General features: G+C 45.0%; 1 protein-coding gene across 1 annotated transcript in view; it reads left to right on the plus strand.

The window, feature by feature from the left end:
* Nucleotides 1-18,012, plus strand: part of RPS6KB2 (ribosomal protein S6 kinase B2) — an 80,904-nt gene that overhangs the window by 25,417 nt on the left and 37,475 nt on the right. The window contains exons 4-7 of the mRNA XM_063958523.1: nucleotides 13,118-13,186; nucleotides 13,604-13,751; nucleotides 14,036-14,093; nucleotides 14,175-14,275. Coding sequence (XP_063814593.1) covers nucleotides 13,118-13,186; nucleotides 13,604-13,751; nucleotides 14,036-14,093; nucleotides 14,175-14,275 — 376 coding nt within the window. The remainder of the gene's footprint in view (nucleotides 1-13,117; nucleotides 13,187-13,603; nucleotides 13,752-14,035; nucleotides 14,094-14,174; nucleotides 14,276-18,012) is intronic.

Raw genomic sequence — 18,012 nt, forward strand, 5'->3', positions numbered from 1 at the left:
AGGACAGAGTGCTCAAGTCGCCAATCGTGTACTCCTAATCTTGGCAACAAACAAAAGAAAATAGATAATAACATGAAAATAAGGAGAATAACAAGTAATGTAGATAAGAAGATAAGATAAGAGAGGGTACAGGACAGAGACACATAAGGGGAAACATAAAGGCAAACGTAGATCTCTACAACAATTGTGTTCATAGATGCGGCATAGTCAGGCATTGGCACAAAGAAGTAGATGTGAAATAACCGTTACAACAAGGTAGTATCAGATTGTGGGGAGTGTAATTGCGTCAGATCTGTGGAGTCATCAGGAAACAAGGAATGACCCCGCCGTTCCTGAAATTCCCTCCACTTCAATCAATTTCTCTGCACTGAGGGAGGCGACACAGAATACACACCTCCTGCTGTTTCAAATGTTTGTGGGTGTTATTGATGACAATTTGGATGGTGGGTATCGACTGCGATTTCCACAACTGACCAATCGCAGCCTTAGTAGATATAAGGATATGACCAGCAATATAACTATCACATTTCTGTAGGGCATATGTGGTATAGTGTAACAAAGCATACATGGGATTCAATGGCACCTCCACGCCCAACACTTCACGCATAAGAGAGAACACTTCTGTCCACAGCGGCTTCAGGATTGGGCATTCCCAAAAAAATAGGCAAAATATTGCCCACCTGTCCGCAATTTCTCCAGCAGAGATGGGAAGTCGAGGGCCTAATGCTATGGAGCCGCTGCGGAGTAAAGTACGCCCTATGACTTAAGTTGTAAAACATTTTGGAATGTATAGAAATCTTAAAACACATTAAGGAGATAGAATCCCACTCCTCCTCTCGAAGACCAATAGAAGGATCTCCCATTTAAGTTGTGAGGGAGTCTTACCCGATTTAGTCAGAAGGACGATGTACTGATACCATTTAGATATCCCACCCCTATGGGAGGACAATCGAAAGTATAAAGGAGCTGGAAGGGGAGTGGGACCTCTGAATTCACCAGCACAGGAATGTAGCCAGTGGCGTATTTGTAAATATTTAAAGAAGTCATGTTTCGGTATATCGAAGCGGGCTTGCAAGCTAGAGAAGGACGCTAAACGTCCTTCCGAGCAGAGATCATTCAGATTGACAATCCCAGCATCTAACCAAGCTTCCAGCACGAGGTTAGGAATAACACAGGCAATAGTTCTAACAGATAGGTCAGCTGTCGGCAATGAAATAGATGGGTCGGATGCCACCACAGAATGTCAAAGATTTAAGGTACATCTAATTGCTTCCTGCCATTTTGGAACGCCATGGATAGGCAATAAGAAGAGGTCCCTCATGTCAATCAATCCTAATGTCAATCAATCAATCCCGGGCCTGGCTGAGAAGACAGGCGGAGTGGTATGCCTCTAAACTAGGGTAAGCTACACCTCCCACATTCTTAGGTAAAATCAAGACCTGCCGAGCAATGCGGGGTCTAGACCCCTTCCAAACAAAGTAAGAAATGAGATTGTTAGCCCTTACTGCAAGAGGTTTGGGAAGCCTTCGAGGGATAGCCCGAAACAAGTATAGGAGTTTAGGGAGCAGTACCATCTTAGTAGCAGAAATACGCCCCAGCCAGGAAATTTCGTGAATGGACCATTCCTTAATTAATGTGTCAAATGCGCTTAGTAAGGGTGTATAATTGTAGTCCTATAAATCCCTATCTAGCGAGAGATGAATACCTAAATATTTGATAGATCTCACTTGCCAAGCATATCTGTATCTATCCTTGAGCAAAGCTATGATGTGTGGTGGAATATGGAACGGCAAAGCTTCCGTCTTGGAAGTGTTTAGTTTATAGTAGGAAATTCTGGTATATCTATCTTAAGATAACAACGGCATTTTTAAATCATTCCTACAGTTACAGCAGGAGTTCAATATCTCTAGAAAATGCCTTCTTTAGATATTGGCAATTACGCCATGCTATAATGACCCAGTTTAAGCAGAAAGTGACTACTATATCATCTTCCCATGTTAAGATTATATTGGCCAGACTTGGAATGCCCGAAGATATATTACTATTGGGGACAAATATGGAGTGATATAGGGTCTACAATTTCAGCATTGCCCAGATTAAAATCTTGGGCCTGGGACTTAAGGTAATGTTTACCAACAAGAATTATAGTTATATAATTAGTCTTATAACACTGGCCAAAGTTGTTATTGCCCGGGAATGGATGTCAAGCATCCCCTGGAAGTAGTTAAATGGAGGGCATTGGTGAATGGTATTATGAGACACAAGAGAGTTATGTATGCCTCTCGTAATGCCCTGGGAAAATATCACGAGACGTGGGATTGTTGGAGAAGGTCAAGGTTGAGTGCGAAGTGCTATTCTAGAGGGGGGGGGATAGATAGATAGATAGAGATATATATATATATATATATATATATATATTATATAATGTATGTCATTTTTTTTCTATTATTATTATTTTTGTGTTGTGTCCTTGATGCTAATAGCTATCCCCTGATTCGTCTCTAGCCATTGGTTCAGGAGCAGGTGCACAGTAGATGTCATGTATTATATTACTGTTAAATGCAAGCGATAAGGTTATAAATGAGATAGGAAGTGTGAAATATAATATATCTTCTTTTGAATTTCACTTTGCACAGGGTATGGCATAGAGGGGGGTGGAGAGAGGGGGGGGGAAATGATGTCAAGACAAAGTAAAATAATAGTCAAATATAAAGAGTGAGACATGGAACAGTAAGTATAACACTAAAGTTATCATTGAAAATATATAAATATGTAGTTAGTATATATGTAAGGTATGAGAATGCACTATGGTAAGCTGCACTTAATATAGTATGTACAGGTTGAGTATCCCATATCCAAATATTCCGAAATACGGACTTTTTTGAATGAGAGTGAGATAGTGAAACCTTTTTTTTCTGACGGCTCAATCTACACAAACTTTGTTTAATACACAAAGGTATTAATAATATTGTATTAAATGACCTTCAGGCTGTGTATATAAGGGGTGTAGTATGGCTGACCGGCGGTCTCCTGACCGCCGGTCAGTTTACCGACGCCGGGATCCCGGCAGCATACCGACGACGGGATCCCGGCGGGGAGAGGCGAGTGCAGCAAGCCCCTTGCGGGCTCGCTGCACTCGCCACGCTGCGGGCTCGGTGGCGACCTACGGTCGCCACGGGTTCTATTCCCACTCTATGGGTGTCGTGGACACCCACGAGTGGAAATAGTCCCTGTTGGTTGGCATGCCGACCATCGGGATAGTGGGTGTCGGGAAGCTGCAGGAGGTCATGTGACCGTCGGTCTCATGAATACCACCCTATATAAGGTGTATATAAAACATAAATGAATTGTGTGAATGTAGACACACTTTGTTTAAAGCACAAAGTTATAAAAAATATTGGCTAAAATGACCTTCAGGCTGTGTGTATAAGGTGTATATGAAACATAAATGAATTGTGTGAATGTAAACATACTTTGTTTAAAGCACAAAGTTATAAAAAATATTGGCTAAAATGACCTTCAGGCTGTGTGTATAAGGTGTATATGTGACATAAATGCATTCTGTGCTTATATTTAGGTCCCATCACCATGATATCTCATTATGGTATCTAATTATTCCAAAATACGGAAAAATACGATATCCAAAATACCTCTGGTCCCAAGCATTTTGGATAAGGGATACTCAACCTGTAATATATAGATAAATATAAGGGCGATATATTTGATTGGAGTGGAATATATTAAATATTAAATCCTATCACTGGAAGTCTATAGCACACACAAATAGGATTTTGTGGGGTTAAGGAGGATTAGTTTAGGCAAAATAGGTAATACATTTTGATAATAGAAGGGGAGAAAATCAATGATTTGTGCCGTATAATATTCCTGAATTGTTAGCATCGCATTGTCTCTATTGAATGGTATTTAACAATGCTGGGAGGAGGTTGGGGAGGGTAGAGCATCATGATTATAATGCTGGACAGGGTATGGGTAATGATTGGAAAATGTTTTTTTTTTTTTTAACGATTTTCTTTATTTACACCAAGAGAGACTGAGAAATCAACAACACACGGTACAAGAACAATGGCATAATAAAGTGCACTCAACAGTCTTCAAGGCGTCAATTTTCCAATTTTTTCAAATATAGTTAAACATATAGCAACATTACTCCTCGAGAGAGAAGCGTATAGGAGGGGTAACTGGGAACAACAGCGGGTAGAGGTAAAGGGGAGGAGGAGGGGGAACAAAAAGGAAAGAAAAAGGGGAGAGAGGGGGCATCAGAGCTGTTCTATGCTCCAGTGGGAGCACGACATCTGGGGAGTCCTAAGACCACATATACACTATAAAGCATATAGGTTAAGCGTACCTGCGGGGTATGTATCAGTGCACGGTCACATCGGATTTGAGAGTGCTTGCTTGGCGGTGTCCGGAGGGAGGGCTCGAGCGGGTCCCACTCGGGGGTCAATGAAGTGGGGTCAGAGGTCAGGTTTGAGTCTAATTTAAGGAAGACCGCGCGGATATCCAGGGACCCCAAACTAATTCAAATTTGTGGGGACAGTCATGCAGGTAATAGGTGATTTTTTCCATTTTGGCTACGAACCAGATATGGTTGTTCAGGGCAGGAATCGTGGGCGGGGCGGGGGATTTCCAGTTTTTGGCAATCAAAGACTTAGCCGCTACTAGTATGTGGGAAATTAATTTATTCAAGAGGGGGTCAAGGTCCGGGATCGGACGGGCCAGTAAGAACATCCATGGGTCTGGTGTGAGTTTAAGCCCAGTTATCGAGTTCAATATGTCCAGTACTTTTTTCCAGTAGGTAGCGATACGTGGGCATGTCCACCAGATGTGGAGGAGAGTGCCCCGTAGGCCGCATCCCCGCCAACATACCGGGGTGGCAGAGGGGAACATCCGGGATAGTTTGTCTGGTGTATAATACCACCGGTAATACAATTTATAGGATGTCTCCTTGAGTCGGGTAGAGATCGAGCTCTTAGCGATGCCCTCTCGTACCTCCTCCCAACAGGATTCGTCGGGGGGGGGGCCCAAGTCCCTCTCCCACTCTCGCTCGTGGCGGGTCTGCAGCCCAGAGGAAATCCCGACCAGCAGGGTATATATTTGCGAGATTAGCCCTCCACTTACGGGCTTTGCAAGACATAAAGACTCATAAGGTGTAAGGTCCCGCTGGGCATCAGTCTGTGGCAGGGATTGGAGGAAGTGACGGAGTTGAAAATATTCAAAGAAGGGAGGAGAGAGTGAGGGGAATTTAGATTTAATATCGTCTAATGACATCCAATGGCCTTGTATGGATAGGTCGTGGACCACAAGGATCCGGGCATTAAACCAAGCCGTAAACTTACGAGGAGGGACCCCGGCAGGGAAATCCGGGTTGTCCCAGATGGGTGTGAGAGGGGAGTGTGAGGAAGATAGGCTGTATTTCGTAATAGCCTTGTGCCAGGTAGAAAGGTGAAACTTAAGGGAGGGAGGGATGTCCTTGTGAGCCAGCAGATATGGTTTGCCCAGGCCCCACAGCGAAGCCATCGAACGAATTCCCATAGAAAGTGCGGTAAGATCAACCCATGCAATACTGCCACGGGGCGCATATGAGGCCACCATTTGACTGAGATGGCTGGCCAGATAATAGAATTTGATATCGGGGAGTCCTCGGCCACCCGCAGAGCGAGGGAGCCGAAGCGTATTAAAAGCAATCCGTGGGGGTTTGTCGTTCCATACGAACCTCACAAATGAGGCCTGGGCATCCCTGAGGACCTTCTCTGGCACCCTCACAGGTAGGGTTTGGAATAGATATAGAAGTTGTGGCATGATTGTCATTTTGAGGGCGATTATCCTACCCAGCCAGGATATGATATGAGTCCTCCATCTTGTCAAATCTGATTTAATCTTGCTCAGTATTCGCGGAAAATTTTCAGAATATAGGGAGTTATAATGGGAGGTAATATAGACACCTAGGTACTTAATCTTATTGGTCTGCCATCGTAAGTCATAGGAGGACTGCAGGGAGCGCCTGAGGTCTCCAGGGACATGGAGCAACATGGCTTCGGATTTAGAATAGTTTATTTTATATCCTGAGAGGGAACCATATTCCTCTATGATCTCGTATAGGGCGGGGAGGGATGACTGCGGCTGGGTTAGAGATAATAGGACATCGTCAGCGAAGAGCGAGATCTTAGACTCCTTTGAGCCCATCTGCACTCCTCGAACATTGCTGGACTTCCTTATCATGGCTGCCAATGGTTCAATGACCATGGCAAACACTAGGGGGGAGAGAGGGCATCCCTGTCTAGTTCCATTAGCCAATGGGAAGGCAGGGGACAATATCCCGTTGGTGAGGACTTTTGCTATTGGGGAGGAATAGAGTGCAGAGACCCCTGGAAAATGTTTTTTAAGTGTGCCATGTACTAATGTTTGGGGCAATGTATGTGTAATTGTGTATTGTAATAATGAAAAATTAATAAAGAGACTTGCATTAAAAAAAAAAAAATAGCTTGCTATGTTTAGCAAGAGAAAACCAATTATGAACGACCGCAGGGACGCGCATCGTTCATCGTTGGTGCCTCCACACTAAACGATATGAACGATATTTATTTTTCATCCACTAAGGGTCACTGGAGTACTCTTGGGATATGGATGGCCTCCATAGGAACAGGGCACTGAATATTTAAATTTAGAACACTCCACCCCTCCATATCCCAGAGTACCTCAGTGTTTTTTCTGTGCTCGACGTAGCAACAGGCATATGTGGCTTGGTCCACAATTCTTTTGAATATTTTTATTTTTTTGTTAATATTTTTTCTTTTTTCATACACATCCCTTTCCCCCTTCCAAAAGGCCAGGGTCAGGGATAGTGCAAGCTGCTACAAGCAGCTGTGGCGTGTCGGTCCTCACTAAATGAGCACCCTCACAGCCAGACAGACATCCTGCAGAAAGGCTAGCCGGCGCTTACAGAGAAGCCCCGTCGGAGCCTCACCACAGGAGTCCAGGTATGTTGGTCGGGGCGGTCAGCACACGCTGCCACCCCGCTGTGTGGGGACAATGTTTTCGTTAATAGATACCGCTGGCGCACCATAGTACTGGCCGCTTGGTTCCCTATACAGCCCGCCGCCGCTACTCCGGCCGCCGCCGCTGCTCAGAGCGATTCAGGACGCGCTCCCCGCTGTCTGTTCCAGCGCATCCCGCTACCCGGCTCCCGCTGGCCGCCCCTCACTAACGCTGCCCGCCCCTCATACTCCCTCCGCAACGGAGTATACAAGGGGGGGGGGGGCATTACAGGCTGCAAGCAGAAATCAGCGGCACGAGGGGGGACAAATAGCAGCAGTATGCTAGGCTGCAGGGATGATTTACACAGGATTTTCATACACGGTTATATATCGGTTTAAAAGCTTGTAACCTGTACTGTGACTATAAGTGTAAGCATGGGGGCCATTTTAACCATGCTTCCTGTGTCTTCCTGTTGTGTTTCCAGAACGTTCCAGTACTACATCTCTACTCCACCGGAGGCGCAGGGGTCTTAGTGGGATTTTGGGATCACATTTCATAGTACTGGTCACGTGTACTGCACTTGGCCAGATATATATATATATATATATATATATATATATATATATATATATAGAGAGAGAGACACCTTAGTACTATTTTACTGAGTCGTGCAAGTGTCTGTTTTTTGTGTATTGTATTGTCTGTCTCCATAATGAGTAAACCACCAGCAAAAATTAAAAAGCATCACTGCAAAGTCTGTAGCAGTGTGTTACCGGATGGATCTACCACATGTACAGTATGTTTTGTGGATTCAGTTCCGAATACAATTTCTGCTCCGGTTTTAAAGCCAGTTTCCTCCCCGGACCCTCCATGGGAAATGCTAGCCAATGTACTGGCAGGGTTGCAATCAGAATTGACCGCCGCTCGACAAGAGCAGGAAGCGGCAAGATCTGAGTCTAGGGTGAGACCGCCAGAACTACCGGAGGCGTCTCAGCCTTGCGAAAGGTCCAAATCCATTTTGGGTAGACTGGATATATTTCATATGTCTTATGATTTACCAGTTTCTGCTATGTTGCATTCTGACGATTCCATGCCAGACCTCACGGCACAAGATGAGGGTGAGGAGGGCGAAGTGGAGTCAGATAGTGAGGATTTTAACAGCTCAGGCATTGATAATCTCATCAGAGCGGTGCGTCAGTCTCTGAAGTTTACAGAAACTGAGGAGCCTCTGACAAATGATCAAGTCGTATTTACTAAACGACGGAGAACTCCAATGTGTTTTCCTGTTTCGGAGTCTCTTAATAAGATGTTAGTAGAAACACGACAGACTCCAGATAAACTGTTTTCTATACCTCGCAGATTTAAGTCTAGTTACCCGTTTCCAGACTCTGTGACATGTACATGGGAGAATCCACCAAGTTGATTCGTCAGTGTCGAAACTTACAAAGAAATTAACCATACCAGTGCCAGCTGCTACTACGCTTAAAGACCCTTCAGATCGCAAAATAGAAACTATGCTAAAGTCCATGTATGTAGCAGCAGGAGTGCTGCTGAGACCTGGCTTGGTTGGCATCTGGGTCACTAAGACGCTCATAGTATGGATAACAGAACTCAAGTCTGCCCTACATGATGCACACCTTATACTTCTTGCTGATCAAATGTGTGAGGCTGCTGAGTATCTATGTACAGCTTCTACTGACGTCTGTCAGCTCACTTCTTGCATTTCATCGTCACTGGTTACAGTACGACGAGCTCTCTGGCTGCGTTTTTGGCAAGCGGAGGCAAAGGTCAAAAGAGGTATAGAGGCGTTACCTTACGGTGGCGAGAAGTTGTTTGGTCCCGAATTGGACAAATGGATTTCTGAGGCCACGGGAAGAAAGTCGGTTTTCTTACCATTGCCTCCACCGGTACCAAGACGGAGATACTCTGGACCTGCTTTCAAATCCTTTAGACCTCAGTCCTTTCGCGGACGTGGCAGAGGAACAGCCACGCCTGGTAGACGGGGTCGTGGACATGGTTTCCAACAAACCAACACAAGTCGTCAAGACGCTAAGGTCACCGACAAGCCAGTGGCATGATGGGCTACCAGCCCATCTCGGTTCTCCGATTGTGGGAGCACGCCTTCAGATGTTCCATTTGGCGTGGTTCCAGACATCCGCGGATGGGTGGATCCGCAATTTAGTGTTAAGAGGTTACAAAATAGAGTTCGACTGTCTTCCGCCACTGCGGTTTTTCAAGACAGGCCTACCTCTCTCAGATGACAAGAGGGCGGTTCTGCAAATTGCCATTCAGTCCCTACTGGATTCAGCAGTTTTGATTCCGGTCCCTGTACACCAACAGGGTCAGGGTTATTATTCCAGTCTGTTTGTGGTACCGAAGCCGGATGGCTCAGTCAGGCCAATATTGAACTTAAAGGGTCTCAATCGGTACGTAACTTACTACAGATTCAAGATGGAATCTCTGCGCTCAGTGATTGCAGGTTTAGAGCCAAAGGAATTCATGATTGCGCTAGATCTCAAGGATGCGTACTTACACATTCCGATTTGGCAGCCTCATCAGAGGTTCTTGCGGTTTGCAATACGCCAGAACCATTACCAGTTTCAGGCCTTTCGTCAGCGCCTCGGGTATTCACCAAAGTGATGTCTGTGATGATAGCTCATCTCAGATCCCTGGGAGTGACAATAGTTCCGTATTTAGACGATCTGCTCATCAAAGCCCCGTCTCAACAGATGCTTCTCCAACATGCGCTGCTAACGTACAATGTACTGGTTCACCACGGTTGGATTGTCAACTTCAAGAAATCACATCTCATTCCGTCTCAACGCCTTCAATTCCTAGGTATGATTCTCGATACGGTAAATCAAAGAATTTACCTACCACAACAGAAAGTACAGATTGTTCGCCATCTGGTACAATTAGTGCTCAAGCCACGCACAGTCTCGGTACATTTGTGCATTCGCCTCTTAGGAACAATGGTGGCGGCTTTCGAAGCGCTTCAGTTCGGAAGATTTCACTCACGTCCATTTCAACTGGATGTGCTCGCACAGTGGTCGGGCTCGCATCTGCAGATTCACCACAGGGTGAGGTTGTCGCCAAGGGCAAGGGTGTCTCTACTCTGGTGGCTCAAGGTACACAATTTAACCGCAGGGAAACTGTTCGGCAGCTGGAATTGGATAATTGTAACGACGGACGCGAGTCTCAGAGGTTGGGGAGCTGTAGTTCAAAATTGTCAGCTCCAGGGTCTCTGGGCGGATCACGAAAGATTGCTGTCTATAAATGTCCTGGAACTCCGCGCAATTTACAATGCACTACGACAAGCAGTACACATGCTTCGCTCTCAGACTGTCCAAGTGCAGTCAGACAACGCAACGGCAGTCGCATACATCAACAAACAAGGAGGAACGAGAAGCCGCATGGCAATGCGGGAAGTAGCTCGAATCCTCAATTGGGCAGAATACCACCAGGTGATATTGTCGGCAGTGTTCATTCCGGGAGTGGACAACTGGGAGGCGGATTATCTCAGCCATCGGGATTTTCATCCAGGAGAATGGGCATTAAATCCAGAAGTGTTTCACATGTTGGTTCAGCGGTGGGGTTACCCTCAAGTGGACCTCATGGCGTCTCGCCACAATCACCAAACGCTCCAGTATGTGTCCAGAACGAGAGATCCAAAGGCAGTGGCGGTGGATGCTCTCACACTAGACTGTACGGCCAAGCGATTGTATCTGTTTCCGCTGCTCCCTCTGGTGCTAAAACGGATCAAAAGAGAGTCTGTCACAGTCATACTAGTGGCACCTCATTGGCCTCAGAGAGCTTGGTTCTCGGATCTCCACGGACTACTCGCAGACGATCCTTGGCCGCTCCCACTACGTCCGGACTTGTTACAACAGGGTCCGTTCCTTTACCCCGATTTAGCGCGGCTGCGTTTGACGGGGTGACTATTGAGACCGCACTTTTAAGAAGGGAGGGCATTCCAGAATCGGTTATACCAACCATGTTGCGCGCTAGGAAGCCAGTTACGGCAGCTCATTATTACAGAATTTGGCGTGCCTATATAGGTTGGTGTGAAGCTCGGAAGCTTCCGACATCATCTTTCAAGTTATCCCGTCTTTTGTTATTTCTACAGACGGGGTTAGATGGAGGACTGCGTTTATCTACACTAAAGGTGCAGGTATCTGCGTTGTCAATTTATTTTCAAAGACGATTGGCTCTATTGCCGTCTGTACACACTTTTCTGCAAGGTGTCCTCAGAGTACAGCCTCCATTCATTCCACCTACAGCGCCATGGGACTTGAATCTGGTTTTAGATTTCTTACAGTCTTCATATTTTGAACCCTTACAGCAAGTGGATATAAAGTTTCTCACCTGGAAAACAATTTTTCTTCTAGCCTTAGCTTCGGCAAGGCGTGTTTCAGATTTGGGTGCCTTGTCATGCAAGCCACCGTATTTGGTGTTTCATGATGACCGAGCGGAACTTCGGACGAATCACGCTTTCTTACCAAAGGTAGTGTCATCTTTTCACATCAATCAACCAATAGTAGTTCCTGGGTTAACAGCACATTCTGGAACTCTGGATGCGGTACGCGCTTTACGCGTTTATGTATCCCGAACGTCTACAGTTCGTAAGACTGATACGTTGTTTGTTCTCTATGATGCTGCCAAGATGGGTTGGCCAGCGTCTAAGCAGACCTTATCCAGATGGATAAAACTGACCATACGTCAGGCTTACCTTCATGCTAGGTTACAGCCACCTATATCAGTAACAGCTCATTCCACACATTCTGTGGGAACTTCATGGGCAGCTGGTCGTGGAGCTTCTACGACGCAGCTTTGCCGTGCGGCTACATGGTCTTCAGTGCACACGTTTGTGCGCTTTTACAAGTTTGATACGTTTGCGGCATCAGCATCTAGCTTTGGCCGCCTAGTGTTACAGGTGCCAAACAGCTCTCCCGCCCACGGGGGAAGCTTTGGTACGTTCCAAGAGTACTCCAGTGACCCCTAGTGGATGAAAAAGAAAATAGGATTTTGGTACTTGCCAGGTAAATCCTTTTCTTTGAATCCATAGGGGGCACTGGACGCCCACCCAGAGCAGTTTTACCTGGTTTATGGTATGTTCAGGGGATCTTATGGTAACACACTCTCACCGACTGGTTCAAATTATCAAGTGCTGGTTATGGTGTCAACTGTTTAGTTGTCAGTAACGTTATGTGTCAACTTCATTGTTGTCCGTTATGTTATATGTAATACTCCATTGTCAACCTCTCTATAGCTCCTGTTCGGCTCAGTACAATACACTGAGGTACTCTGGGATATGGAGGGGTGGAGTGTTCTAAATTTAAATATTCAGTGCCCTGTTCCTATGGAGGCCGTCCATATCCCAAGAGTACTCCAGTGCCCCCTATGGATTCAAAGAAAAGGATTTACCTGGTAAGTACCAAAATCCTATTATCGTTCACTTATGAGCGATTATCGTTCATATCTCCCGTGTATGTTTCCAAGTGTGTAGAGTCCTTAAGATTGAAACGTTTGGCGCGCAATAGCTATGTCATCTCAAGATAGCTATGCTCGATGTCATGGCAACCACAGTTACATGACATGATGTATTTAGCTGTGGGGCTTTCATTGCATAAACCCCTTTTGCCTCCTTTCTCTATCATGTGTCCACAGAGGACCTTCCTGTCTGCAGCGACAGCCGTATAAATCTCCAACAGTTATTTTGAAAGACGATCCTGAGTTATAAAGAACATCTGGATAAATGACTGCTTGCTTCATATTATCGTTGTATAAAACCATCTCTTTAAAGAATCCAATCTCTGTGGAAATACACATATACAACAAAAATTAATTCTAATATAAAACTTTTGAGCGCTGTCAATAACCTGCTTTAGACTTCAGTGACTATGGGGGAGATGTTTGAAACCTTTGAGAGAGAGGAAGTGGAGAATTTGCCCATAGCAACCGGTCAGCTAACTAACATTTTATAGACTTAAGCTAGATAAATGATGGCTAGAAGCAACGTCTCCAGTTTATCTTATATATTGAATACGTCTCCCCCTTTGTGAATTAATTATAATTCTATGTAAGTTTGGCTGTTCTAATGATCCATCAACACCCCCTTCAGGTGTTTCAAGTGCGGAAAGTGACTGGTTCCAATTCTGGCAGAATTTTTGCTATGAAGGTTTTGCAAAAGGTGAGCTGGTATATTCTATTACTTTTTACTCTAGAATCTCTGATTACTTTGCTCCTGCTGCCAAACATAGAGAACCTCTGTGAGTTTTTATTTAATGCAATTCTTTCAATAAACAGGTATTAAAAGGTAATTCTTTCAGTAACGTTATAGCTGAGAAAATAGCTGCAAATACAGGAATGAAAATCTATGTATTAGTTATAATGTTAGCACCAAATCATTGTCCCACTATACCAGGCCTAGCCAACCTGTGGCTCTCCAGCTTTTGGGAAACTACAAGCCCCCCAGCATGCTTCACCGGCTTATCATAGTTTCACAACAGCTAGAAAGCCACAGTGCAGGACTGCACTATACTGTAAGTGTGAATAGGTAGATGGAACATAGTGTTGTCTATAGTTCAATGTGTCATTATTTACTCAGGCACGGCTGATTTGTCATGCTAAAGACACGGAACACGCAACAGCAGAGCGTAGTGTCCTGGAATCTGTGAGACATCCCTTCATTGTGGATTTAGTGTACGCGTTCCAAACACATGGAAAACTTTACCTAATCCTGGAGTGTCTCAGCGGTAACTCCACTGTTCTTACTATACCTTCACTTTGTTTTGTAAAGTTTGTTCTACTTACATTTTCTGCATTCATGATGTGATGTTTGTAGAAGGTGCAACAGGCTTCAGATGTTTATTACAAGACATTAAGGATGCAATAACTTATGCCACAACAACAGCAACTTCCCTTTTGTACTTATTACCCTAAGAATCAGCAATCCTCTGTCATCACGTGTACTGTTCATCTTAGCCTGCAGAAGTTGATGGTAGATTACCCCATTGTAACATATGTGCACTTGCTGCAGGTGGGGAGCTGTTCTTGCACTTGGAACGTGAAGGGATCTTCATGGAGGACACAGCTTGGTGGGTATAACTTTCCATGGGGTAGGAACAATGTTTGTGAGTTGTTGTCGTGAAGAATGACAGTGTTTGTTTGTCACCTAGTTTCTACTTGGCAGAGATAACACTTGCTCTGGGACACCTGCACTCCCTGGGGATCATATACAGGGATCTGAAACCAGAAAATGTGATGCTGAGCGCGCATGGTAAGTCCGCAGCAGACAAATGTACACGTTTATTTGCATAGAGCAGAACTACTGTTGATCTTAATTTCCCAGTGACTATTATTGTGCCCTCCCTGTGCCATATAAAACCTTCTTTTCTCTGACTATTGTTTTTGTTTTATTTTTCTTTAACATATTTTCTTGTCTATATCAAGATCCATTTGACCAACCAGAATTGGTAAAGGGCAATGGGCATTTTTTTTTAGAATCTTCTGTCCAGCTTAGCTGCCCCCAACAGTCCTCCTAGACTCCCTTTTATCTGCAGACAGGTGCTGACAAATCAGTAGGAGATGGAGTTTGTCCTTTAGAACTAAACAGAAGCTCTTCTATTAAACATAATGGGAGTGGCAATGTAAGCTGTAGTAATTTCCAGCTCCTCATATAGTTAATTTTCTGTATTAACATAAAAAATTAGTGAATCCTGTGAGAGGAAAAAAAAATGATTTGAAACCAACAAGTTTAATTACATACTGTATACGTTCTATATTAGCCTCCTGTGCACTATTTTGTCTGAGTTCCACAGAAGTATCATCAGTCTTTTCCACTTTTATTTATAGTGTTAAACAACCTGCATAATCCATGCCAATGATAGCATGATTTCTATCCTGCAGTGTATGTCACATGCTTCTTACCCGGTCATGCATGTTACAATCTAACATGCATGATAACATTCCAATGTGAGCAATTCATTGATACTTGTTTTGTATTTAATATTATTCTGTCACCCAGAATTTGTTTTATATAATGGTATTGGAAGAGCGGTTTGTTTCTGGTTACATCATGGGAGAATTATATCCAGAAAAATGAAACCGATTATTTTAAAATACCATACTGGTGTACTTTGTCTTTCACCATGCGTTATTCATTTCTAGAAATCTTAGTGTAAGTTTTTGCTGATCGGGGCTGCTGTGTGGTTGGAAGACGTATGGCACTGTACACAGTGTATATAAGTGGGTACACACCTATACAATCCATGGGCCGATCATCCCATATCTGGTGAACAGGTTGACGATTGTATAGGTGTGTATGCAGGAATGTTGGCCAATAAATGGCTTAAAACGCTCCTGCAACAATTGGGATCGGGAGGTCGCATCTCATGTGTGTTTAGTGTTTGTCGGCCTGACCTCCTGATCCCAAAGGAGCCCATACACACTGAACTATTTCTACCGCAGTGTGTACGGGGCTCACGGGGTTAAGCTGGGTACAACAACTGCATAGTGGGGGTGTAAAATTTTACAGGGGTAAAGAGTAGCTCTGCATAGCACGCATACAGTCTTGGTTTACCTTTTCCCTACATATCACATAACATACACTACTTGAATTCAGTGTGCTGGAGCAAGAGCACTTTATTAACTAGAGGAAATAGTTGGCCGTGGTAGTGGGGAAAATAAAGGCTCATGTGAGCAGCAAAGCACATCTTGTTTAATGTAGAGCAGCCATAGGGGCATATTCAATTAGGGTTCGAAAACTGCCGTCTGTCAAAAAGACAGCAGTTTTCGACTTTTTAAGGTCGAATAGTGATTCACCCTATTCAGTCCCAGCAGTTTTTATTCGACAAGTCATGGAATTCCACTTGTCGAATAGTACGTGAATGGCGGTATAGCTGCCGATTCACGTACTTTTGAGTGAAACAGGGCCAAATTCGACAGGATTTGGCCCCGTTTCCGACCATCTCAGTCCGACATAAACAAATGTCTGATTGAGATGTGAGACCCAGAGGAGGAGACGGGACGGGATGGGGGGGAGAGAGTCACAGGGAGACTGGGGACAGCCGTAGATCATACAGGGGAGAGAAGCGCCACAGCACAGCGCTGCAGCAAGATGTCTCACAGCCTCGCCGCTCACGGCAACGTCCACCCGGCTCCAGCAAGTGAGGTCACACTTGCTGGAGCCAGGTGGACAATGCCGTGAGGTCGGGCGGCTGTGTGACATCCTCCTGTAGCGCTGCTCTCCTACTACTGCCCTCGGCTGTCCCCGCTGGTCTACCCGCGGCTTCCCCCCCCCCCCCCCCCCCTCTCCTCCTGTGGGTCCCTCATCTCAATTCAACTTTTTAAAACTCGAATTGAGATTAGATTGAATAGGGGTTGTCGGATCCATTCCGACAAATGCATGTCGGAATGGATCCGACCCTAATTGAATATACCCCATAGACTGAATGGTAAGAGCTTATTTTGAAGTTTCCTGTTCTTGCATGGTTGCTGGTAGGACACCATGGGATATATTTCTATAGTGTGGGTTTTTAGAATTGGAAATGCTGCACATAGCAAACAATCATATTTTAGCTATTAACTAGATAAATAAGTAGCATCTGATCTCCAATTCTAAAATCCTGCACCTTAGTAAAAAAGTAAAACCCCATGTCTCCAGGCAGTTAAAGTTGGTATAGCACTGTCCATGGTAGATTACAAAACAGGCATAACTGTACAGCTCCAGCTTGACCTGGGGGTTTATTTACTAAAGTCCCGATTTTGGCCGTTTTCTGTTTTGTTTTTTTCTAAGTGTCAAAACGGGAATTTACTAAGCAGAAATCTCGGCAGTGTTGGGGCTATTCGTAATGGTTTTGATGGCAGAGATCAGAAATACAAATGAATAGACCATCGGTCAAACGCGGCTGTTTGTTCATACAACACGGGAATTTACTATTAATTCGTATTTGGGTGTTTGTCTCTGAATGGTCAATTGCGGGTGTATTTTTTTTGCGATTCGTTAAAAAAAGCAGCAAAAAAATAGACCTGCTTTTTCTTGGCGTGTTTGGATCAGTGCGATCCGTGCATGGTTATCTATGGGAAAGGGTCTGTTTAGGTGAAAAATGTAAAAAAAAATTGCGTTGCGTCCCCCCTTCTATGCGTAACCAGCTTTGGGCTGTTTGAGCCGGTTCTGGATGTAAAAATACAGGGGGGAAATTGTGTAGGGGTCCCCCATATTTATACAACCAGCATCGGGCTCTGTGTCCGGTCCTGGTTATGCCCGAGGCTGGTTATGCTTAGGAGGGGGGACCCCATGCAATTTATTTTTTCATTTCTCTTACGTCCTAGAGGATGCTGGGGACTCCGTAAGGACCATGGGGTATAGACGGGGTCTGCAGGAGACATGGGCACTATAAAGAACTTTAGAATGGCTGTGCACTGGCTCCTCCCTCTATGCCCCTCCTCCAGACCTCAGTTAGATCCTGTGCATAGAGGAGATTGGGTGCACTACAGGGGAGCTCTCCTGAGTTTCTCTGATAAAGAATTTTGTTAGGTTTTCTCTGACGTCCTAGTGGATGCTGGGAACTCCGTAAGGACCATGGGGAATAGCGGCTCCGCAGGAGACTGGGCACAAAAGTAAAAGATTTATGACTAGCTGGTGTGCACTGGCTCCTCCCCCTATGACCCTTTTCCAAGCCCCAGTTAGATTTTTGTGCCTGGCCGAGAAGGGTGCATGCTAGGTAGCTCTCCTGAGCTGCTTAGAGTAAAAGTTTAAATAGGTTTTTTATTTTCAGTGAGACCTGCTGGCAACAGGCTCACTGCATCGTGGGACTAAGGGGAGAAGAAGCGAACTCATCTGCATGCAGAGTGGATTGGGCTTCTTGGCTACTGGACATTAGCTCCAGAGGGACGATCACAGGCTCAGCTTGGATGGGTCCCGGAGCCGCGCCGCCGGCCCCCTTACAGAGCCAGAAGAGCGAAGAGGTCCGGAAAAATCGGCGGCAGAAGACGTTCCTGTCTTCAATAAGGTAG

This window comes from Pseudophryne corroboree, chromosome 3 (genome assembly GCF_028390025.1).
Source record: "Pseudophryne corroboree isolate aPseCor3 chromosome 3, aPseCor3.hap2, whole genome shotgun sequence".
Classification (NCBI taxonomy): Eukaryota; Metazoa; Chordata; class Amphibia; order Anura; family Myobatrachidae; genus Pseudophryne; species Pseudophryne corroboree.